The sequence below is a fragment of the Marmota marmota genome, unplaced genomic scaffold (genome assembly GCF_001458135.2).
Source record: "Marmota marmota marmota unplaced genomic scaffold, marMar, whole genome shotgun sequence".
Lineage (NCBI taxonomy): Eukaryota > Metazoa > Chordata > Mammalia > Rodentia > Sciuridae > Marmota > Marmota marmota.
Window position 1 is genome coordinate 5,037,944 of NW_025999941.1, and position 25,257 is coordinate 5,063,200.

The following is a 25,257-nucleotide window of genomic DNA, read 5'->3' on the forward strand; positions in this document are numbered from 1 at the left end:
TGGTGGTAACCATAGCAACAAGATGCTGACAGTTGGGTCACCACAAAGAGAATATTGACCAATTTGTGATTGCTCTGACGCTGATTAGGAATGTGGCACCTCAAGAATACCAGGTGGAGAAAGGGTGAGAAAAAACACAGGTACTTTGTGTGGCTCTGTCCCTTGTTAAGTGGAACAACCCTTTCACTTCCATTTCCTTCTTAAGATTTTGAACTAACCTTTATTCAAAGACATCTTCTGGATTTCCATTTTATGATTATTGGTAAGCTGTCAGGATCTACTGCCAAAGGTGACTACGTAACAGTTTCTGGTTTGCTTTCCCACCCCTCCCCTCCAAAATAAATATTTTTAATTGTATACTTAAGGAAACTTCTTTTTCACCCCCATTCCTTTTTCTTTCCTAGCTAGCAGAGAAGGTGAAAAATTAGAAAGGTGAAAACTATCCCTCTCCTGTTGTCTAAAGAGAGAGTAATGAAGTGATAAATCTCATTGACTCCCAGAAAGTCTAATTTCCTCCCACTCATCAAAGCAAGTGGGAGGGACTTGGCAAGTCTCTGGATGGAGAAAATGTTTCTTGTTTAATTGTCATCAAACAAAGCTGCCCCCACCCCTATGCAGTATGTAAGGTGTCAGCTCTGGGAGGCTCCCAGCCCCGTCTGAGTGAGTGGCTTGCAGGATCTAACAGCTTTGAGTTGCTGAACTGTTTACACACAGAACCACAGCATCTGTCCCTACCGATGGCTGGAGTCTGCCCCAGCCACCACCCTCTTGACCTCCAAACATCCAGCCTTTCCTTTCCTGAAACCTGGGACCCTTCGCTGGTGCCTGCCTCTTCCACACAGGTGTGTGCCTGCACCAGTTCTGATGACAGGTACAGCAGTCAGTCTCCCACCCCCCATCCCTTCACTTCATTGCCCTACTTGCTTTCCAAGTATATGACTTCAAGGAAACCACGCATTCCAGAAGCGGATCACCAGTGTGTCCCAGAATCCAGGGCTCTGTTATCTTACACGCGCAGGTTTGGTTTTCCTGCCAGTTTGGCATGGCGCTTTCAGAGAAGCTAGGGCAGCAGCTTCTTAAGCTAGGACGCTGGGTTTTTATCTCTTGCTCTCAGGGTAGGCTGATGGCACTGCTGGGCCTCATGGTGGGTTACCATCCATTAGACACGAGGCTTCCAGAGGTAATGCAAGGTCACCATGTGTCTGGCATGGAGGAAGTGAAGGCTAGGTGTGCCAGCATCAAGAATGGTGAAAAATTGGCAATGCCGAGTCCCTTCCAAGGGTAGGTATGTTATTTATTTCTCTTAAATCAAATAAGGCTGTTAAATCGCTAGGACATTCTGGGGAACTGAGGCAGTGTGTAGGCCCTCCTTCTTGCAGTCGGGTCAGAAAGATTTGAGGCATGTTTCCCAGAGTAACAGGCAATGAGTTTAGTAGGAGGGATGAGAAAGGGGAAAAGAAGACACTCAAGGTGTCTCTGCTGCCTTCCAGTTTTAGTGGGGTTCTCAGAGAAGCTTCCAGGGAGTCCAGCCCAGGTCTACCTCTTGAATTTTGACTGACAGCAGGATGACATCAGACTTTCAAGTTCCCACTGACATGACAACTCTAGGTCTCTTTGGCCCATGCTGACTGGTTCTAATTGAATTCTTAACCATAAATTCTTAGATTTTATGGTTAGGTAGAATTATCCTTATCTCCTTGAGTTCCGGGATCTGGTCTGTGGAAAGGGTCACAAAAGTCTATCCTTCAGGGCATCTTGTGTTCTCTTAATGACATTATTTCAGGCCTAAATTTCTCCTTCATTTCTCTTCATTTACTGAGGAATGTGACATATTCTAGCCACTTAAGGCAGGCAGGGGTGTAGGCAAATTGCTTCTTAGAAAAGGAAGCATGTGCGGTCACACAGTGGGCCTGTTTTATAGAATTATTCCCTTAACCTCCTGCTGCTCTCCACTCAGGTCTGTGTGTTCCATTATCAAGGTGACTTCCACAAAGATTTTCCTCTTAAAGGTTGGCTTGGTTAGTTGGCTCTCCCTAGAATAAGATACAGGTTAGCTTCTGTCATGTAGTAAAGCACCCCAAAGCACAGTGATTTAAAATAGCAAGGGAGGCTGGGTGTGGTGGCACATGCCTGCAGTCGTAGCAACTTGGGAGGCAGAGGCAAGAGGATCTTAAGTTCAAGAGCCTCAGCAACTTAGTGAGACCCTGTCTCAAAAAGGAATGGGGATGTGGCTCAGTAGTAAAGCTCCCCTGGGTTAAATCTCTACTAAAAAAAAAAAAAAAATGGTGGTTAGCTGGGATCTTGTTCATATGGGTGAGTCTCCACCGATCTCAGCAAGACTCACACATAGCGGTTGTCTGGTGGCTGGTGGGCGGATCCAAGGTGGCATCTCCCACATGTTTGCTGATGGTCTGGGCCATGTGTCTGGCATCACCCGATGGGCTAGCCTGGGCTTGTCCTCATGGCAGGAGCAAGGTCTCTGAGAGCAGGCAGATGCAGCAAGGTCCCCTGAGGCCTGGGTTCAGAACTCCCATCATCTCATCTGCCAGATCCTTTTTGTCAGAGCAGGTTCCAAGATTCCAGGATTCTAGAGGTGGAGAAATGGTCTTTATGCAAGAAGCTGTCCAGTAACGTTGTAAAGTGGCCTTTTCAGGGAGGTCGTAATTGAGACCATTTTTGTAAACAATGTACTTCAAATAATAATAACTATTACCCAAACTATTATCCATTATCCTGTCGAGTTCCTAAAATGCTATGGAGTGAGCTGCCCTATGCGTGTGGTGCAGTAAATCAAGCAAAGATGTGAATTCACCAGCAGGGGTGGGCAAGGAGTCTTGGAACTGAAGCTTTCTACATGCTACATGTATTTTCATCTGCCCCCTTTTCTACATCTAAGAACTAAGCTTTTTTCTTTTTATTCTCTTTGAACATTTTGAAAGCCAAAGTTGTGGAAAATGAGATGACTGCTCTCTTAGACTCTATTATGTTGGCCTAATTACATATCAGCAAAATGTTTTTCTGGGGCATTGTGTGTAAGACAAAGAGGAAAACAACATCTCCAGCCGGCCAGTAACGCCTGTCCCTCCCCCTGGCTGGCAGGCACAGTGGTAGCCTGGAGGAGGACGAGAGTGAGGCGGGCAGGTCTGCCCGGGCGGCTGGCTCCAGAGGGGTGTGCGCTTTATCCAGAGAGGATGGAGGGGCAAGCCATCACTTCCTTCCTTCCCTCCCTCCCCCATGCCTGCATGAGCTTCTATCTGGTGGGGAGCCATGTGGCCATTCTCCCCATCCCCTGGCCTGGCCTCTCCTGGGACAGAAAAGCTCACACATCTTTGCATCCAAGTGCCCAGCCCAGAGCCAGGTTCACTGAATGTTGAGACTGATGAATGAATTGTGGTGCCAGGCATACTCTTACTCTTTAGGATGCTGAGGGATGGACATGCTGAGTTTTCTGCAAGCCCCCCAACTTTGTAATATCCACTTTGCATTTGATCATAGAAGTGAAATGTTCTCTTTCAGCTTGGCATTCTCCTGCTGCCCTACCTGCGAGTCTCCACTTTCCTTGTGGACCTTCACCTGCCTATGCACCACTGTGGCTCATGTCATCTTTGGCTCATCCCCCTCACCAGGAAACCTGGTCCTTAGCCTCATCCTGTGCTGGCCAATGCCTCCAAGTTCTTATCTCCACTCTAAGCGTTGCCTGACATTGGGCTGTGGATTAGTTTCTTTTTGCTGCTATAACAAATTACCACAAGTTTAGTGGCTTGAAACAACATAAGTTTGTTATCCAGAGATCAGAAGTCTGAAATGGGTACAAGGGGATAAAGTCGAGATGTTGCCAGGACCACATTGTTTTTGAAGATTCAAGGATCAGGGAGTCCTTCCTAGCTTCTAGAACCTGCCCATGTTCCTTGTCTTGTGGCCCCTTCCTGGTATCACTCTGGCCTCTGCTTCTCTCATCACATCTCTGATTCTGACTCTCCTGCCTTTGTTACTACACTGGCTCCACCCAAAGTAATCCAGGATAAACTGTCCATGTCAAGATTCTTGAGTTAATCACATTTGCCAAATCTTTTTTATTATGTCTTTATTAGTGCTATAATTATACAGAACAGTAGGATTTGTTATAAATGCACATAACATAATTTGATCCATCTCATTCCCCAATATTTTCCCTTTTCCTTTCCCTCCTCCCTCTCCTAATCTCCTTCCTCTACTCCACTGGTCTTCTATTATTTTTTAATCAGTACGTTATTATTATTCATAAAAGTGGGATTCATACATGCACATAATTTGGTTAATTTCATTCTGCAGTCCCTCTCTTGTCCTCCCCCTTATCCCTTTCCTCTACTGTTCTCTCTTCTATTTTCATGAGATCCACCTTTCCTTATTCTTTATATCTCTCTAGCTTCCACCTAGGAGGAGAAAACATTCAATCCTTCATTTTCTGTGCCTGGTTTATTTCACTTAGAATGATGTTCTTTAGTTCCATCCATTTACCAGGAAATGACATAATTTCACTCACCTTTATGGCTGAGTAGAACACCATTGTGGATATATACCACATTTCCTTTATCCATTCACCTGTTGACAGATACCTGGGCTGGTTCCTTAACTTGGCTATTCTGAATTATGCTGCAGTAAGCATTGGGATGCAGGTATCACTGTTGTATGCCAATCTCAGCTCTTAGCATGAGATAGCTGGGTCATATGGTAGTTCTACTCCTAGTCCTGAGAAATCTCTATATTGATTTCCACAGTGTTTGTACTAATTTGCAGTCCTACTCAAAATGTTGCCAAATCTTGTTTTTACCATGTAAGGGAACACATTCACAGGCTCTGGAGATTAGAGTGTAGTTATCTTTGGAGGCTGTTATTCTGTCTACCTACATGCAGTTTCATTTTCTGCAAGACATCTTTACAGGTTCCTCAACTTTAGCGTGTTTGGAAGGGAATTCTTTCCTCTCATTGTCCCCCGTTGTCCTGTATGCTCTGGGTCAACACATGAGCAACCACTAATTCCCAGTTCCTCCAGCCTCTGTATGAAAACATACCAAGTTAACAAGCCTAACACTAATGGACACTTGGGTTTTTTTTTTTTTTTCCAGTGTCTTGCTATTACAGTTTTCCAGTGAACATCTTTGTACATTTTCATATATATACAAAAGATAAATTCCCAGAAATGAGATTGTTAGGTCTAAGGTTAAATGTATTTATAATTTTGAGAGAGACTGTCAAATTGTCCTCCCCAAAGGTTGACTTAGTTTGCCCTCTCATCAGCAATGTGATAAAATGGTTGCTTCCCGACAGTCTTGTCAACAAAGTCCGTTGTCAAACTTGAAGGTTTTTTTTTTAAAAAAACAACCAGTTTGATAGGTAAAAAAAAAAACAGTCTCTTAGGGTAGTTTAATATGCATTTCTTTTATTACGAGAGTCTGCTTTTTTCTTCACATGCTTAATGACCATTTGATTTTCCTTTTCTTTGATCTTTAAATCCTTGTCCAATTGAAAAACTTGAGATTACTGGACTTTTTGCCTATCAATTTCTAGAGGCGCTTTCTTAGCTATAATATGACTACAAATATCTTCCCATTTCTTCATTCATCTTTTGAACTTGTGAATGTTGTCTTTTGTCACGCAAATGGATTTTTATGTAATCAAATTATTATTTTTTGACTTCTAGAGTTTAAGTTATTAGGAAAGGGCAAACTGTATTTGAAAGTATGAACTTTCTCACTGGACCAATATGTGACTTCCTCATTCTTTTGCCGGCACAGAGGATCTTTAAAAATTATCAAAAGACAAATGCATTTCTTAGTAAACTCTATATTGTTACATTTTTACAGGGTTAAGGGAAGGCTGTGTTGGATGTCTGTTTCCTTAGCTGATTTGCAACCACTGGAGAAATTACAGGGAACAAAGGGGGAAAAGAGCCATAAATACAAATGAATTCCTTTTATACAAGTTGAAAAACCACAGGACATGCTCTACTTTTTTTTAACACTCCAGGTGTGATGGGAGATTACGTATCCACCACAAGAGAGTGGAGAGTTAATTAAAATTTTTGCTCTGACTCACAGAAAGAAATGTCTTTTCGTTTGATAAGCAGGCTGGCTTTGGAGTGCCGGTTGCTGCTTTCTTCTTCTCCTCACTAGAGTGTCACAAAAAAGCAGATCAAAGTGAGCCTTCCATCCAGATCCGTTTCCTACCACCTTTCTTAGCTAATGGACTTAAAAGTGTCTTCTGCACGGGGCTCATCTCGTGTTTTAGAAATGCTGTCGTCTTGCTGCATTGATAATATGCAAACTGCCTTTGATAGATGCTTATGGAAAGCCACATTGAACATTAATTACATGGAGACGGCCAAAATAGTTGGAGTGGGAGAGCCTGGCAGAGAGTCACACCTCACTTCTAACATTTCTTTTATTTCACTCATCAACTCACCACGTGATTGATGACCAGGAATTAACACTTGGGATTGAACCCTCCCAAGGACCAGTAATGTTTTGCTGTGTTTTCCCTTGTCCTTTTGGTCTTTATGATTCTGCACCCTCTGGCTGACATCTCCCACCCTGAGAGGGGAAAAAAACTGTTTGGGCGAAATCCTGCTGTTTTTCTCTTTAAGATAGTGACAAAATGAAATAAAATGGAAGCAAAATAGAAGCCACCCTGGTGAGGCCCGTCTGAACAGGCGGGTCAGGCTGCGGCAGGGGTCGTTCATTGTCTTGCAGCTCTGGGCTCACGCAGAGAAAACCGGGCCAGGGTATAGCCACCAATAAAAGGACTCCATTCTGCCACTCAGGGCTTTGTGAGGCGCCAAAGCTTGTCCTGGTTGCTATGGCTACTGTCTGATTGTGGTGGGTTTGTCACAGTGCTTGATAAAGTGGGAAGGTTATTCATGATAGGCCCAAGTAATCATAACCTCGCAAAGCTGGAGAATGTGGATTTAAATTTTTTTTTCCTCCTTTCTCTCTTTAGACCGGGAACACAGGCATGGGGGCAGGGGAACTCTGGATACAATAGCCACAGGGCTCTTCCTCCAGCCTGGCAGAAGGGGTACTGGCCAAGGGTGCTGGGCTGGAAGGGAGGCACCTGTGTGCCAGGGGGACTGCAGAAAGGAGCCTGCTGGCCAAGTGTTGACCATCTCCCGTGACTGGGGCTTGGGGAGGGGCCACAGTGGCATCCTCTGCTGCAGCCTTCCATAAACTGATGACATTGTTCTCCTTTCTTCTCTCTTCCCCGAATCCCCTTCCAGCGAGACACTCTGCCCTCATCATCATTTCTCAGACAGTTGATCCTTTAAAAGTCCATCTATTTTTTTCTTCTTCTTTATATGGAGAATAATGGGAAAGCTTAGATTGGGAGTGACAGCTGATAGATTCTGGCTGCAGAATTAGACTCTCTCCCCCAGAAGACCTAAGAGATATCTAGGCAGTGATTTCATGCATATCTGTATAAGAACTATTGAGAGGAGCTCTTGAAAATACTGATTCCAGGGGCTCATTCCCAGAGTTTCTGATTAGTGGGTCTCAGCTGGGCCCCAAGAATCTATTTCTCACAAGTTCCAGGTAAGGCCCCTATGTTGCCTGCTCCAGGACCAAGCTTTGAGAGTCACGGCTCAGGTCCATACTTCCTGCATACATTTGAGAAAATTTGAGTTTCCCAAAGGATACATTAGTTTCGAGGGGCTCCGGTGACTTGTGGAGGCACAGTGGGATTGGTGTCCAGTTACAGAAAGTTTAAAAGCTGTCTGAAGAGGCGGGCAGATTGTTCTTTCATCTCCCTCCCTTCCTTCTGGCTCCCAAGTGTAGGGCAGACAGATGAGCTGATTGTGTTCCCGAATGGCCGCCAGCAGGCAGTCTCACCAGGGCTGCTTCCCTTGCCAGCACGGCACTCCAGGCTACTACACACTGATGCCTCCACATGAAGCCCACCCTGCTTGGAGCCCCAGGCCCAGCTTCATCTTGTAATTTGTGCAGGTTCCTGAAAGCTGGCTTTGACGGTGGCCTGGATCTTTCTTTTTTCTGACATTCGAGGCCTGTGGCCCTGGCAGCAGACCAGTCTGTACTTTGGTGATCGCACTGTGAACTCTGCGGCAGGGCTGTGCTGTTCTTCACCTGTGCATCCCACTGCAGTTCTCAAACACTCGAGGAATGAATCGTGTGCACCCACGGGACACAGGGAATCTGGATGCATGTTTGACATTTTCTGAGGCCAGTGACAAGCTAAGAAAACAGGAGTCCAGGGTGTTCACAGCCTAGCTGGTGTGGTGAAGGTGCCTACATGGAGTAACCCAGCGCAGTGGCCTCACCTTAGGGTTGTCTTCTTGTGTGAGCAGGGCTGCATTTTCAGATTGAAAGATAAGTATTAGTCCCCTGGATCCTAATTTGAAATAAAGCACTGACAGCATTCATCTCTGGATGGCAGGGTGGATAGCACAGGTGAAACTGCTTCTGTGTGTGCACGGGGGTGTGTGCGCACACGTGTGCATGCATGTATGTGTGCCAGGCTGAGACTGGATGCAAATGACTTGATCATTTGTCAAATGTAATTTAACTCCCCATGACACTCTGAAATCATCCAGAGCAGTGTGTGTTATCATAGACCCTGAACGTGCCTTTGAGGCGAGGTAATTGTGTTTCTTCAATGAAACTCACAGGAGGCTATTTGTCCAGACAAGAATAAAACAAAATTAATGGATTAATCTTTTGGCTGTAATTCCTTGCCAACTACAGACTGTGTCAGGGCCTGGAAAGAAATCCCATGTTGGCAGTTTGGCTCTAAAATCTAACTCTCCGGCACACAACAGAGCACCTCTTCTTGGCTTTGTTGGGCTGGTAGATGGAACAGTGGCCTCCTGTGGCTTGGAGGTGGTTTGAGGCAGCAGTGGGGCTAATGGTGGCCTTTTTTTGCCCAGGGCGTGGAGATTCAGACTGACTACGTGCCCCTGCTGAACTCACTGGCAGCCTATGGCTGGCAGCTCACCTGTGTGCTACCGACTCCCGTTGTCAAGACTACCAGGTAACAATGACTGGTTGTTGTTATTGAAGTTACTCCATGCTAGGCACTGTTCTAACAAGCACTCCATGTGGAGGACTGACTTAATCCTGCGACAAGCCTGTGAAGCTGGTGTGTTGACCCTCCAACTGGGAGATGCAGAGCCAGAATTTCACCTTCTCCACTCTCACACACACCTCCTCTTTACCCCTTCTGCCCAGGGAATCTGTCCTGCCCAGGGGACCTAAGATTAGCCACCTGGGCCAAATGTGGTGAGAAGATGTTTGCAAGTTAAGAGATTTTAAAAGAGAACCAGAAGGGTGGAGGCAAGAGAAAATGATGCTCTCCTATACACTGTTTCTGTCATCATTAGCTCCAAGTCACAGGGATGAGCCACCCTCACCACTTCTGTTTGTGTGGGTCAGAGCTGATTGGCAGCTGCCATGGTGCTACCCACCTGGCACTGCGTGTCTGTAGGAGCTGAGCTGTGAACGAGCTCACGTTGGTCATACTTCTGCCAGCTGTCCTCATGGCTGAGGACTGAGCTCTTCACCCAGGTCCTTATTTACACCCCCATCCCTGCCATAATTACCAAAGATAGCCTTGGGAGAGGCCCCACCTCTGAGTCTGAGTCTCACCAGTGTGTCCCCATTTGATTAAGATGCCAACTACTTTACATCAAGGGAAGGGAGTTTTCACCTAGGGAGCCTGCTTTGCAGGGATACCCAGAATGCTTCTGCAGGTCATCTGAGATGGCCCCCAGACTGGGGGTGGGTGAGTGGAGTGGGGCCATTTCTTTCACCATCTGGTGGTGCTTTCCCTGCATTGGGCTCTCCAGCCATTACAGGAGGTGAGCAGAGGGCCTGGCTGACACAGGCTCAGGCACGCAATGCAGGCATGTAGCAAGATGGTGCCCACTGTCATGAAATTGGGGACTGTAGCACCCAGGCTAGATTTGGGGTTCCTCCGGTGTAACATGACTCAGTCTCAGCTCACTGTGTTGTAGGGAAGGGAGCATCTCCACCAAGCAGATTGTCTTTCTTCAGAGACCATGTCTACCTCAGAAAATCAAGAAGAAGGAATCAAAGGTAAGAAACCTCTGGGTTTCAACAGAGCTTCATCTTCCAGTGCATTTCCCACAGCAGCTGGATGGGCAGCCTGCTCCAACTTTCAAGTGCTTTCAGAGCCCAGGGAACACCTGAGCCCCTTGACAGACTGAATCACACCTGAGGCTACTGAGGGGACTGGAGGGCTATTCTGCCAACCTCCTGAGGGCCAGGCTGGATGGAGGGACAGAGGCTTTTCTGGACCCCCACAGATACCAGATAATCCCACAATGCCAAAATCGGGGGTAACACATCAGCTGTAGTCTGACTGGGGTGGGGATAGCTTGAGCTCAAGATGTGGCTGGCTTCTCTGTCTTAATCCCACTACAAGCTGATTGGCGCTCTGGCTTGCACGTTTGATCCTCAGGACATAGATGTTTGCTGATCTTGGCAAAGAGACCCTGCCAGAGTCCCTTCTTGACAGGCTCTGACCTGTCAAGGATGGATGGCCACAGTAACAGCTGGTGATACAGATGGAAGCGAGTCATAGCATGTGGCAGCAAGTCCTCAGGCCAGGCTGTGGTCAGGGATTCCCAGGGTCTTTTCCCTCTTGCTAGACTTCTCATGAACAGTTCTGGGTACAGCTGCACTAAGAGATTGTGGCCATTCTCAGAATCTGCTGTTTCCTAAAGCTAAGTTCAAGTCCTCCCCTTGGGCCAGGTGACTCTAAGGCTTCACACCCCCATGCTTTGCAGCCTTTACCTGTGTGTTAAATATCCATCAGTGGCTCACGTGTGGAAGGCTTGGTTCCAGCTGATGGAGCTACTGGGAAGAAGTCTAGGGGGAGGAAATTAGGTCATTGAGCATGCCCTTGATGGGGCTACAGGGACCTGGCCCCTTCCTGTCTGTTTTCTGGACACCAGAAAGTGAGCAGCTCCTCTGCCATCCTCTACCTGATGCTGCCCCGAAACACTGGTGTCAGCCAACCACAGACTTAATCCTCCTTTGAAACCGTGAGCCAAAATAAATCTTTCCCTCCTTTTAAGTTGATTTTTCTCAGGTATTTTGTGAAAGCTATGTGATATATTGTGGGTGTATCACCAGTTGCTCAGTATGAGTCCAGGCACTTGAGGGAATCCACTAAAGCTCCAGTTAGGTGTCACCTGGATCCGCTTTACTCCATTCTGATGGTGAAGGTCATACTCTGGACAGAACCTGCCTGACCTGCTCAGCTCTGCACAGTTGCACCATCTCTAGGTTCCCCACTCTTGGTTGGTTCCTTGTGTTTTCTGGACACAGAGGCCCAGGCAGGAGCATCCAGCCAGCGAACAGATTGGAGTAGCCCCTCACCAGCCAACAAATCCAGGGGGTGCCCACTCATGGAAGGAATGCCAAGGCGATGGGGACGCAAAGCCAGATGGGCTGGAGTGCAGAGGAAGGGCTCTCTCCAGGCTCTGGGATGGTAATGTGACAGGTGACAGCAGCAGTGGACCAGCAGGCAGTCGCTGATCCACTATTAACCACCAGGAGCAGTCAGCCACCGGCTGGAAGATGGATGGCCACAGACCACTGTCAGTACTGCTCTGCCACAGGCTCACGGGATGACATCACTCAGAGAAAGTGACATTCAACAAGCAGTGCATAAGAGTTCTCCTGCCAAACGTTGGAAGGAATCTGGCGTCAGCCCTTAAGGAGACAGTGCTGTCTTTCCTTGCCAGGTGTCTGCCTGTGGTGCAATTTGACTTCAGTAGGAAGGCCCTGGCCTGGCAGGGACAAGTCAGTGGCCAATTTGAGCCAGGCTGGGTGTGGTAGTGCGCACCTGTGATCCCAGTGACTCAGGAGGCTAAGGCAGGAGAATGAAAGTTTGAGGGCAGCCTCGGTAACTTGGACCTTGTCTCAAAAAAGGCTGAGGATGTAGCTCAGTAACAGAGCAACACAGCATTCAATTCCCAAGAAGGCAGAACTGCCTTTCTTTGGGGGAAAAACTGGAGAAGATGGGAGGACACCCCCTACACCACCAATTTAGTAATAACTTCCAGACCTAATCGGCTCTATAATAAATGCAGGTAGACTGCTTTCTCTTTTAATGTGCCTGCATCATTTCAAGATTGGAGGTGCATGATGTCAAGTACTTGTGCTCTCGTGAGACCTCCAAGTCACCTCACTGGTATAGTCCCAGGAAGAGGGGAGTTTGCCACTAAACATCTTTATGCATCTTCCACACTCGATGTATCTCTTTGTCTCCATCATTGTTGCCTCAGCCCCCTCGGTCTGTATCCCCTGGTAATTCCATGTAGTCCTCATGATGGAACCCACAGCTCTTGACAGTGTGTGCCACACCGTTTTCTCTTGGTTCTGTCCCACCGTGTTCTGATACACCAAGTTCCTTGGGATTCTCTCTCTCTCTCTCTCTCTCGTCTTCTCAGAAAATCTTCCGTCCCAGGACTTCACTCAGGACCTCAATGCTGTTACATCTGTGTTTTCAGCCCTTGCTTTGCACGGGACTGCAGTGCGCTACCTCCTCTCGCTTGCTCCATCCAAGAGCATGCACAGGACTTTGCCCCTCCCTACCTGGCCCACCTGGCCCCATCTAGAGGAACAACACCCGCCCACCTGGGGGGTCCTCCCTAACTTGCCCTCTCCTTCCTACTATATTTAGCTTACCCTTAAGACCTGTCAACTTTAGGCCCTAGAAACTTTTTTTCCCATACCAACCATACTAGTAATCTAAAGCAATCCACGGAGGGGATATTCTTTTTATTTATTTTAATTAGGTATATATGGCAGCAGAATGCATTTTGATTCATTGTACACAACTGCAGCACAACTTTACATTTCTGTGGTTGCATACCATGTAGCGTCGCACCATTATGTGATGGCCATCTCATTCCACCATGTTTCCTCCCCTCATGCCCTCTTCCCACACCTCCCTCCTCTTTGTCCTATCAAAGTTCCTCCATTTTTCCCATATCCCTCTATTATGGATCAGCATCCACTTATCAGAACATTCAGCCTTTGGTTTTTTGGGATTGGCTTACTTCACTTAATGTGATATTCTCCATTGACCTACAAATGCCATAATTCATTCTCTTTTAATGCTAATATTCCATTGTGTATATACACCACAGTTTCTTTATCCATCCATCTGTTGAAGGGTGTCTACGTTGGTTCCACAGTTTAGCTATTGTGAATTGAGCTAATAAACTCTTGAATCTATCCATGGCCCTATGTGATCTGGCCCCCTCTTACTTCTGCCAGCCCCTTACTCTGCATCCCAGCGCCCATGCTCCTCTGCTCTCCTTGGCCACAGGGGCCTTGCTTTGGCTGTTACCTCACCTAGGATACACTCTTCCATTTCATCTCCACTCGGGCGTCCTTTTCTCAGGACACCTCTCTTAATTGAGGCCAAGCCAGGCTTCTTCACAACACAGTGCAGAAGAACCGTATTCCCCTGCCGTGCAGAGCTCTCCTGTGGATCTCTCGTGATTTATGCTCTTTGATTTATTCTTTCCTGGTAGTCAGACATTCATTCCAGGAGAGCAAAGACTTTTCCCTTTGATTACTGTTCACCCAGTACCTGGATTTTCATTGGTGCTCAACAAATATCTATTGAATCAATGAATGAGTAATCAAACTTCGGAGCCCAGAACATGTACATTCCAATCTAGCACTGAAACTTTTGAAAGAAATTGCAGGATCGCCACATCAAGGATGTGGCGCATCGGGTCCTCTTTTAATGAGCAACATGGACAAAATTCTCCAAGACCTTTCAGCATTTGAAAGAAACCTCTGTGTATGTGTGATTTTTCAAAGCAAATACTAAACTCCTTCAAAGGGAAAAGGTGATTTCTACTATTCAGAAGTCTCTCTTCCAGCTAAAATGTTTTAAGTGGACACATATATATAACTTATTAAACCGTGCAATTTAAATCCATTAGGCCCCTGCTGAACTCTGGACACACACTACTGTAAAGCCAAGGATTTTCTTCTCTCAGTTCTCCAAGTTTGAAGGAGCCCTGGATTCGGGGCACACTCAGGTGTTGCACATTATCTGGTTTGGAAAGACCCTGACTCTGCAGGCTGTTTTCCTAGCCAATTTGTGGTTGGCTCAGATTTTCCCTGGTATTTCTCAGAACGCAGAACACACTGGGGTAGGCCAAAGACACATACCCCTAGCCTCTCCTTGCTTTCTGGGGTGTCTCCTTTTTGAGCCTTGGGATCTTGAGGTTTTTGTTTATTTAAAACTGTGACTGTCCTCTGCTTAAAGGAGAAAGAGCAAGGCCTGCATGGTGAAAGAGACAGGTAGAAGGTAGAAGGGAGGAGTATGGAGGAAGCTATTCCCTGATGGCAAAAGGAGGGCTGGGAGATGGTGTTTTTTTTCTCCCCAGATATTTCCTGAGTGGCTAAGCCCTGCCCAGTTTTTTCTTCTTAGTTAAGTGGGTTTCAAAATGTGGTCCATTGACTGGCAATATCATCACCACCCTGGAGTTTGTCAGACTCAAAGTCTGCCTTCCCTCCCCATGCCTACAGGGTCAGACCCTCTGGAACAGGGTGGGCAGCTGTTTGAAGGAGCCCTTCAGTGATCTTGGTGTCTGCTGAGGGCAAAGTGCCAGGGTCTTAGTGAACAGTTAGGACCCTTTTTCAGAATCACCCGGGGATCTCCATTCCAATTTTATAGTAATTCTTTTTTTTTTTTTTTTAATGTGCCTGTTGCAGGGTGTGATAGTGCACTCCTATAATCCCAGCAGCTCAGGAGGCTGAGGCAGGAGCATTGCTAGTTCAAGGTTAGCCTCAGCAACTTAGGATCTTGCCGAGTTGCTTCGGGCCTGTCTCTAAAAGGGCTAGGAATGTGGTTCAGTGGTGCCCCTGGGTTTCATCCCTGGTATTGGGGGGGGGGGTTGCCTGTCAAGGAGACTTCAGTATAGATACTTGTTTGTAATAAGCAAAACCAAAGTATTTTTAATGGCAGTTGAGTCTGGACTCTGATTAGCTCATTACTCAACCTAATGAGCTCAGCATCTGACCTAGCAGATACATTTCGCCCTTGTAAGGTCTGAAGGCTGAGGCATCATGCTTTGGGCTAAGTATTTCAAAGGTATAGCCTCTCCTGTCACTTCCTCTCAATTCTCTCAGAAGCAAGAGACTAAGGCCTTTAGCCAAGAAAGAAAGGCTTAGAAAGGTGGAGCTGGAAAAAGCAGAGTTTGAATTCCAGCACTATTTTCCACCTGTGTGATTTGGGGCAAGTTGCATAACCTTTCTGAATCTGTGATCACCTTTAAAACAGCACTAATAATGTTGAATGAGGGTCTTGCTTTGGAATTCAGGGAAATGAGAACCTGTGATCCATATTGACACAGTGGCTCTTTTGGTATGTTCCTGTTCCTTCCTCAGCATCTGTTCTAAGGCAGTCTGCCTTCGTGACCCTCAACATTCAGCTTCCAGATTATGTATCCCTGAGTTTGAGCCACTGTCTCTCCCTGAGAGCCTCCCCTGGTCAAGGAAAAACAAAGGAAAAGGGAAGGCCTGGGTCAGAGCTTCCTGGGAATCTGTCTGCAGCACCCATGGCAGCTGTGGTAGGAGTCATGAGGTCACCCACAAATCCATCTGAAGGCACAGACAACTGTAGTCCTAGATTTTTCCATGATGACACTGAAGGACAGAAAGTGGCTGTTCCCACGCAGCTCACCACTGACAGTTTAAGATCTTTCTCTGCCCAATAGTCCAGGAAGAGTCCTGGAGAAAGTGGCTGGTGTGCTTGCTATGGGCCTTCCCACGGCCTGTGCACTTCTTTGACAGTCTTGACGACTGTCGGAGATCAACAAAATGTGAAGAGGAAACAATGTGGCCAGGCACCCAGAGGGGACTGTGGGAGTTCTGCATATTTGGCAAGAAGATATCTGGGATCATGTTAGAAACTGACAAGTCTTGAGGGTGGAAGGTCTGGCTGGTGGCAGTGCACCACACAATTTCAGAGGGTGCTGTTCACATCAGCCATGGCGTGGACGGACCCTGGCCCAGAGACAACTGTTTTAGACAGACATTCAGAGGGTAATCACTTGCCCAAGGACCGACAGTTAACAAATACCAGAATGCATTTAATTTGGGCTTAGCTGCCACAGCACTTTGACATTTTAGCATGAAGGGCCTCTTAGCCAAAACAATTGCACAAGTAAAATTTCCTGATTTCTTCAATAGTTGACCACCTCTTGAGGATTATTTATATATAGGCAGGCTTAACTGGCCTCTCTAAAAATATGTAAAATGGGAAGAGGTTCTGACTACTTGGGAATGTCCATTTTTTAAAAGGGCTCTTCCATTTGGGCTGGAATCAAGGTATAATGGCCACTGCATATCACAAGGCATCAGTGTGGCAGGCAGCAGCAGCCACTGAGGCCTGAAATTGGTGGCCTCCTCTGGTGGATGGTGGCTCCTTAAAATGCCTGCTGGGCAGTCTTGGCTGAAGTGTGCACATCTACAAGCTGAGTAGGGTCTGAGGTGCCGCTTAGCCAGTGGAGTGATCCTACCATGGGAAATGAGTAGCTTGGGTGGAAGAAGTTCCAACCGTCCCCCCAAAGGAAAGTCTGCAGTATAAGTGTCCCAAGAAATGAGTGACAAAGGGGGAAACCCATCCAACATTGTAAAGTGAACTTATTGGGGGTTGGGTAGGGGAGAATAGGATACATGTCAAATCCTGACTTCAACACGTATTTCACTCCTTTTTCTCTACTGTGATGCAATACTCAAATTTACCGGTTTTGTCCAAAAGGGGTTAAAATCCAGGGAATCCCATAATGCATCAAATCTCAGTATCTTGTATTTCAGCAAATGTTTTATTTAAGGAAATAGATCTCTGCCACGGGAAACTCTGCAAAGGTGGGATGGTTTTTAAAAATTTACATATGTTTGGTTTTTCATAGCAAAGTACTCATAAGTATGTGTATGGTAAGTTTCCCACTGATGGTGCAATTGCAGTCCTGGGCCCCCTTCTCTAGCCATGTGATACACTGTAGGAACCAAAGGCTTCCTTCGATCACAGTGTCTAATTAAAGTACATATTTGGTGTCACCACTGTGGTTCAGCTGAAGTGGAAGGAAGTGACCATGATGGGAACTGAAAATGAAAGCCCCTGTGTATCCTGTGGGTCACAGATGAGAAAACAAGTTGAGCAATCTGTCCAGGGAGTGGCAGGGCTGGGCCTCTCCTGGGCAGTCTTGCTGCAGAGCTTTGATGAGACCAGGGTTCTGGTTGCCAGTTGGGCTTCTCGCGAAGTAGCCTCCTAGATAGATTTGGGTGGAGGAAGTTTTTGGAGGGTGTGCCCTTAAGACATCTGGCGGGTGGAGGAGGGAGCAGAGGGAAAACCTGGGCTATGATGCAGTCACAAGCCCCGAGGTGGCTCTAGAGCCGGGATGGCCTTTCAGAGTTAGGTCAAGGTGATGAGCTCTTACGTACCACCTGGACTAGCTGTTCTAGGTCACCATGGGCAGAGGAGGGACCATAGGCAAGATGGTGAGAGGGCTGGCAGCAGTCCTTGCAGCTGAGGAAAGAATCTGTCAGTCCTGCAGAGGGCTCTGGGTGACACAAGAACAGCATCTGCCCCATGGCCTGTGCCCTAACTTAGTAAGCTGGGGAGAGAATGCAGGCCCAGTGCTTAGTTAGGAACCCACAGTATGCTCAGACTGGAAATGAGTAGCTGCAAAAATGGCCCCAAGGAGCTATTCCTGGCACTCCAAATAACAGGATTTCAGGACTCCTTTTGCCACATTGGTAAGGGATGCATCAGAACGCACACCCCACAGCACCCCCAAATCCACATTTAGAATCAACTCTCTAAGACATGAACAGATGGATAGATGGGTTGGTGTTGACTCAGGAATCCTGGCAGTTGGGTCTGGTCAGTTGATTTGGGCAGGAAGCTGAGGTCAGAGAGGCTGTGTATTTATCCCATTCTCGTGATTTCCAGTTTCAGTGGCGATTCTCCCGAGAAGACATACACAGCAGGCAGATGAGGAAATCCAAAGGCAAACTCAGTGCCAGAGACAAACGACTAGCAGAAGAAAACGAGAAGAATTTAGAAGACCAGTTCTCTAAAGATGGAGATGTGGGAAACTGTGTGCTGGACAGGCAACAGGAGGATGGTGCCTCTGAGATGATGAAGGTTCCTGTTCAAGAGGTCAGAGAAGAGGTGGCCCCTGCCAGCTATCTGGGAGGGGAGCCTGCAGAGTGTGGGGCTGTGCAGAATGGTCCTGCCAGCTTCACCAGGGCCCCGGTGGCCTACGGGCACTCCAATCCGGGAGAGGATGCTGGGAATAGGGGTGCAGAGGAAGTTGCTGGAGAACCTGCTCCAGCAGAAGAAAACTGAGTCTTAGGCAGGTTACGCTGAAGCTAGATGATCTGGCAAACCGGAGGCATCTTGCCAGCAGCCGGTTTGCCCTGGTGTTGTGTATTACCCTTTGGCTTGACCTCTCCTTGTGAGCTCACCCAGGCCCTTCCAGGGCCGGTCTCTGACAGTGTTGGTTTCTGCACATCTGATTGGAGGGTGGCATAATGACTCTGTATTAGAATGCTAGGTCAGGTTACTTCCTTTAGACCTCAGGGTTGGAGGCCCAGCTCTGGCTCCACCACTCCTCCTGAGGGAGGGTCTGGACCATCCAGTGCCTATACCACCCCCAAAGGACCACCAGGGTGAATCTGGGTCAAATCTATGGTCATCCCTGGCTCTAAACCAAGGCTGTTGTTCCCTTCCCACCCTGCCAGAGCAGTATCTGTCCCCTGCTGCTTTGCACAGCAGCTACCTGGTGACTTTTAACTACCCCCTGGAGCCCTATGGGCTCTTCTCCAGCTAGACCCCTGCTGCTTTGGCAAAGAAAGTGACAGCATTGGGGAGGGGAGATGTCCAGCCTCCTGGCTTTTCTCAAAACAGTCCTAGATACTTGCAATTTGGAAATGAAGAGGTGAGTCTTTGTGCACCTACTCTTACAGAATGTTTAAAGGTGTTCTGTGTTAGTATTAATGCCAAAAAAATTTTTTTTGTATTCAGCACATCCTAGGAATATGTTACTTCTGTCATTTCAGAGCATCTAGGCTGGCTGGGTGCCATTGTTATGTGCTATTTTAATCAGTGTATCATTGGCCAAGTTGTTACCCATGTATGTTGTGTCTCATGTGTTTATATTGTTCAGAAAGTATTGCTAAGGCTTTAAGTAGACGCATCTGGCAAACCTTGGAGAGAGAATGCCGATTGTCTTGACTGAAACAACAGCCTGTCTCTTCTCTTGTTTAGTTACTTAAAGCAATAAATCATCTGAGTTTAGTGCCTTGTGAGTATTTATCATGTGACAACAAAAGTCCTGGCCTAATGTCCAAAGGACTCCACTCCTCATCCGTTATTCAGGTTTTATAAGTTTCTAACTCCTGGCAGCTTGATGACTTGTGGGAAGAGAACAAAGCTCCTATGGAACACTGCAGAGCCAGCTGGGCATGCTGTGCTTTCTCGCCGTCTGTAGAAAGATGGAAAATGACATTTAAATGCCACCAGGTAAGCAAAGAGGGCATGGGGGTTGGAGACAGATACCTTTCCTAAACAAACCAAAAACCCCACTTTAAGTTTATAAGCATGCTCCCAAGCTTTTATTAAAATAAAACTCATCTGTAATGTTTGTAAAGAGAATTAAGAACCTGTGTACAGCTATATCATTTAGTGGTTCCCTCTTGCCAAACCCCCACCCAACCCTCAGAAGGGTTGAAGGCCCAGTTCAAAGACACCTAGTTTTAGACTTTTTTCTTAAAGATACCTAGTTTTAAAAATGACATTTTCCACAATTATACTGTCATTAATATCTATACAGCATTTTGACTTAATACAAATCTTTCTGGGCACAAAGCTTAAAGGATCATTACTTTGAAAAAAAATAAAACTACTATTTCTAAGAGGCTGGATGAAAATCACTCTAGAAACTTTTAGTATACAATCCCAGGCTGGAAGACCTTATCTTATTCAACTTTGGGTACATTTTTCAATTATTAATTGGCATTTACGTTGGCTATATTTGCCGTGGGGGAAAAAAATTAAAGGTGACTGTAACTAATTTGAATTCCTCAGTTTGCCCTACTGTCAGGCTAACAAATAATTCCAGGTGGTCTTGATTTTTTTCCTCCCTCTTCTACACTCCTGCTGATTCTGGCAAAACATTAGTCTACAGTGGAGATTCTCAAGTTGGTGCCTCCTGAATCACACTGGAGCTTTAAAAAAATACTGATGCCCAGGGCCTACTCCCAGACTGAATGAAAGGTCTGGGCAGTGGCCATGGGGATTTTCATAAGCATACTGGGGATTCTAAGGTGTGGCCAAGGTTGAGAACCAATAGCCACAGGATCTCTGAGTGGAATCATAGCTTTTTCCAAATGGTGAACCACCAAGGCCCTAAAACTCAATCCCAATATCCTGCATGTGCATTTCAAGTGGGAGGACTCCTGAAGGAAATCTTTTCTTGTGACAGGGTGGAAGGCCAGCATTTGTAAAAGCTGCAGACTTGTGGTAGCTTGTGCATGTAGGTCTGTGAGGTTGTGGCTGTTGGAATGGGAGTTGAGGGTGATCAGGTGACTGAAGTGTGACATTCCTAGGAAGCGAAGGACAAATTCCAATTCTTTCACTAAGAAAGTATTTCCAAGATTCACTTGGGCACCTCTGCAGGGTCAGGAGGAGGAAGGAGATAAATTCTTGCCCCATGTGTTTAAAGAAATGTAGGTATATTGCTCTCAAGTGACAGGGCCACAAAGTTAAAGTACTGATACTTGGAGAGCAGGAGGAAATCTATGTTTATCAAGTGGTGATGCTATTTTATGTAGGGCTCATATGATAGAAAAGCCCCTCCAAGCTTTGGAACTGGACAGAACTGGTTAGGACGCACAATCTATGCATGTAATCTCAGGTTAATTTCTGCGTTCTCAAGTATTAAGATGAGTACCTTTAGCCCCTTTTTATCAGATTTTTGTGAGTATACATGAAGTACTTAGTCTGGATAGTAGCTGATCACAGTGCTGACAGGAAATACACATGGTAGCCTTGCCCAGGATCCATGGGCTCCTATTCTTGCAGTTTGGGACCATGAAGAGATGGGATATAAGCCACTTAGGATAAAAACACCTAGAACACTTAGACCTTTATTTTTAGCACCCCTGACATATTTCAAGATGGACCATGACGACTGTTAAATAACCTTTGTTCTAATCCACACCACTGAGATGTTCAGGTTTGTCTGATACTGAAGCATAATATTTATAAAGTCCTAACTTATTTGGTAGTGATTATAAGTAACCAAAAAGTTTCAGTTAAATATGAATTTTTCAAATTTTCAAGCTAATCATACTTCACTCAAGTTGATGCTTGAGGAGAGCAGCTTTAAAAAAGCTTCAGCAGGAGGCATACCAATTCCTTTGACTTGGTCCAAGTACTAGATAAAAGAGGCAATCAGGGCCTGGTTTCTATCACCGTTTTGGGGGAACATTTTTTAGTAGTGGCAGGCCTTCTTAGGATTATATTGTACCTAAGCTCATCACTCATGCAACATTTTAGTTGAGCTCATCCCCAGTGTGGGGTGAATGCTGCAGGGAACAGTGACCCAGGCACTCTGCTGGGGCTCAGCAGTATAGGATAAAGAGGAAGCTGTGAAAGGGTTGGCAAGAGGTGGAAGTGGGTACGTGGACAGCCAGGAGCTGGGGCACTGACTTCCACTGGCCCTGCCAGACTATAAGCAGTGCAGAGCACTCTGCCCGCTCAATGACCCATCAAAATGACTGATACAGCTTCCCAGGAGAGTCTGTGCTTCCTGTACCTGATCCCCAGAGTTTGGAACAGGGAAGCATGTGGATGTTAGATCTAAGGACAAGACTTTTAAGCCCTTGGCTGTGATTTCTGAGGTGTTTATTGCTAGAGAAGGAAGCAAAGCAATGTTCAGCACAGGTTCCTGTTGATGGTTTTCTTAGTCCTGGCTACAGAAATGACTAACCCCAGTTGTAGAACAGCTGGCTCTGGGAACCCAGTTGGTGCTTGCTTCCCCAGGCCTGCCAAACTGATGGGACACTTCCTCAAGCACAGGCAGCCAGGCAGTTTGGGAGAAGGTTTATTTGGGGAGGGGTGGGTACTGGGGATTTAACTCAGGGGCAATTTACCACTGAGCTGCATCTCCAGCAGCCTCCGTTTTTAAAATTTTGAGATGGTCTCACTAAGTTGCTGAGGCTGGCCTCAAACTTGCTATCTTCCTTTCTCAACGTCCTGAACCACTGGGATTATGGGCATTTACCACTGTGCCTGGTGAGACTGTTTAGTGAATAAGCTTATCCCCTGTTCCCATGTAAACAGTTATTTCTAATTCCTACACACTGTGCTAAGTGGCAAAAGCAACTGGGGGTGGGGTTTCTAGTCAGTTTTAAAATCAGGGAAATGACACTATTTGAGAATGGTGTGCAGAGGCAAGTGAAGAAATCAGTACTTTAATTCAGGTGGGCAGTGTTGGTGGCCTATAGCAGAAAAGGGGGCCGATTTGAGAGGGAGATAGTGAAAATACCCCCTAGCACCATCCTTATCAAAGGCATTTCCTGGAAGTAACATACATTCTAGTGAGATAGCCACTGCTTGCACAGATATGTTTTCAGCATTAGTCAACAAAGTCACTAGAAAAGTCTTGATGCCTTCTGACAGATAAACTAAGTCTTTAATTTTTGGAAGAGTTGCACAAGAGCAGGGCCCGATTCAACTCTGACTGCCTGAGGTTATACCCTCAGCTAAGCACCTGAGGGAAGCCACCCTGATTGACAATTGCAGAAACTGGATTAGGAACAGCTTAACATGCCCTTTTGACAGGTGAAAGAAGAAAAGTTTGTAACCCTATAACTGATACAGTAAAACACTTCTGTAACTAGTCTTTTTCTGTTGCTCTTAAGGCTTAATAATGGTAAGACATATTTCACTTCTCAGGGGAAGCTGTACAATGGACCTCTCTGTGAATGTTTGGTCCTGGGTACTTCCAACCTTGTTATGAGAACAAAAAATGGTTTTCTATGTGTAGGTGGACACAATACCTTTATGGGGTGAAGATCAAACCCAGTGCCTCATGCATGCTAGGTGAGCCACAACCCCAAGAAAATCGGCCAATTTCTGGATCCAAATGCCTAAGTTAATACCTGTCAAACTATCAATTCATCCTGTCTCAGTTAAGTCCACTTTAAGCCCCAATAGACGAATGCTAATTTTTTCACTGATGGCGATTCTACCCTTTCTCTTGGGCCCTGACTCCAGAATTTATTCAGCAGTATAGAAGTCCTCTATATCAAGCCAAACTTTTCTCTTGCTTTATTCCAAGATCTTTCTGTCAATATTAGAGATACAAACAAGTCATTGCAACAATATTTGAAGCCAGTTAAGACACATCTTAGTCATCTCTCAACAGAAGGTCAACCTCAATTCCCCTTGCTCTCTAAAGCCCATTTTTCCACCATGAAAGTGTGGAGTGGTAAAGCTGAAAAGGACTTAAATTGCATAGTCCTACTCACCTGATAAAGTGCCCAACAAGAGAAAGGTGGACTGAGACGCAAAGCCAGCAAATTGTAGAAAAGAAATGACCGAGGTTTCCAGAAGCTTGGCACCATATTCTTTCCATCAAACCACAAAACCAACCATTCTAATTCATTTTGGGTTTCTTTTCTCTAGGCTCCTTAAGAACAAATAAGCCTGGATACATTAAAACAAAATTTGAAAGCTCTGGAAATGAATGTTTTGGTTGGTTGAGGTTTTTTTTTTTTTTTTTTTTTTTTTTTTTTAAAGAAGATCCCCCATTTAGTAGTGTAGAGAATTCTGGAAGAAGTCTGGGGCTAAGACAGCAAAGTCCTCTAATGAGAGACGACCAAGTTCTGTAGACCTTGTCACTCTCCCTAGTCATGTTGACCTCAGGCAAGCAGTCCATCCACTTGGTCTCATTACCCTTGTTAGTAAAATGGGAGAACATCATTCACTCTTCCTGACATAAATATTAGGGGGCAATTTACTGAGATAAAACACTTGGCATTGGAGAGGTTCTGCTGTCATGTTCAATTATTAATAGAGCACCAACCAAAACTGGGTTAACCCCCAGATTTACTATTTCCCAACTCTGTAAAAGTGAAGGTATAATACTAAACATCTAATCTGTTTAAATAACCTGGAAATAAAGTAGTAAAAAATATACAGAATATATTAAACAAAAGTGAGAGGCGACAGCATGATTGTTTGTTAGAGGCACCTAGCACTCATGCTCCTGCACAAAGAAACACCAAAGCAACAGCTGTACAGTGGCATATTGAGGTGAGTGATTATGGGAGATCCTGAGAGGTGGGACAAAAGCATAAATAGAAACATTATAGAACCTGTGGCCCAACTCTAAAGAGGTAAAGCTGGAAGAAAGGATCCCAACAAACTATCAGCACAGGTACTAGAAATCACAGGAAACTCAAAAGTTTCTAACTTAGAGACCTAGCTCTGGAAAAGGAAGTCATATCATTCCCCAAGAGGCTGTGACCAGGCGCCATATTCAGAAAATACCTACTGTCTGAATCTGGACTGCTCTGAGGGTCAGAAACCCCCGAGACTCCAGACATTCCACTGTACTGGCTCAGCAGGTAGGTGCCTCAAGAACCAAACTTGGTTCAATAGAATGATTCTGATACAAACCCTGAGTGCTACATTGTAGGGAACAGGTGTTGTAATAGAGGAACAGTACTGCCCTCAAGAAATGGAAGGTTAGGGAGCCTGCCCTGAGTCGTTGCCATTTGTGTGTGGTTTCACACTGGTGCTAGGATATAGACAGTTACCCAATGCCCTCCTGCCCACAGGAATCTGTTGAAGCAGTCTTGAGCAACTTGGGTTATGCACCTCAGGGCTGAGTGATAGCCAAAGGTACAGAGAAACTGTCAGGAGTCAGCTGTATTCCATTCTCCCTTGCTTCTGCAACCACCCCATAGGGACTTTTCCTGGTTGAACCCACTCCTGTTCCATCCCCAGGCAAGGATAGGGGATTCTGAGGTCCTGCTCCTGGGCAGGGACCCTCATAGAAACAGAGGAACACTACAACTGCTGCCACCACCCCTGCACAGGTCCCACCACCAGTCACCTCTGTACTTTGTTTCATATGGCTGAAAAGCCTGGTTATGAGTGTCAAAGAGGGGGAGCTGTGGTTCCTGCCCTAGG

At 46.0% G+C, this 25,257-nt stretch overlaps 2 protein-coding genes across 2 annotated transcripts in view; one reads left to right on the forward strand and one right to left on the reverse strand.

The window, feature by feature from the left end:
• Rftn1 (raftlin, lipid raft linker 1) overlaps positions 1 to 19,350 on the forward strand; it is a 196,834-nt gene extending 177,484 nt beyond the window's left edge. Inside the window, exons 9-11 of the mRNA XM_015494369.2 lie at positions 8,915 to 9,018; positions 10,001 to 10,082; positions 18,001 to 19,350. Of these exons, the coding sequence (XP_015349855.1) occupies positions 8,915 to 9,018; positions 10,001 to 10,082; positions 18,001 to 18,399 (585 nt within the window). The 3' untranslated portion in view covers positions 18,400 to 19,350. The remainder of the gene's footprint in view (positions 1 to 8,914; positions 9,019 to 10,000; positions 10,083 to 18,000) is intronic.
• A 3,151-nt stretch (positions 19,351 to 22,501) lies between these two features.
• Oxnad1 (oxidoreductase NAD binding domain containing 1) overlaps positions 22,502 to 25,257 on the reverse strand; it is a 58,168-nt gene continuing 55,412 nt past the window's right edge. Inside the window, exon 10 of the mRNA XM_048801038.1 lies at positions 22,502 to 23,766. The gene's annotated coding sequence lies outside the window, so the exon portion shown is untranslated. The remainder of the gene's footprint in view (positions 23,767 to 25,257) is intronic.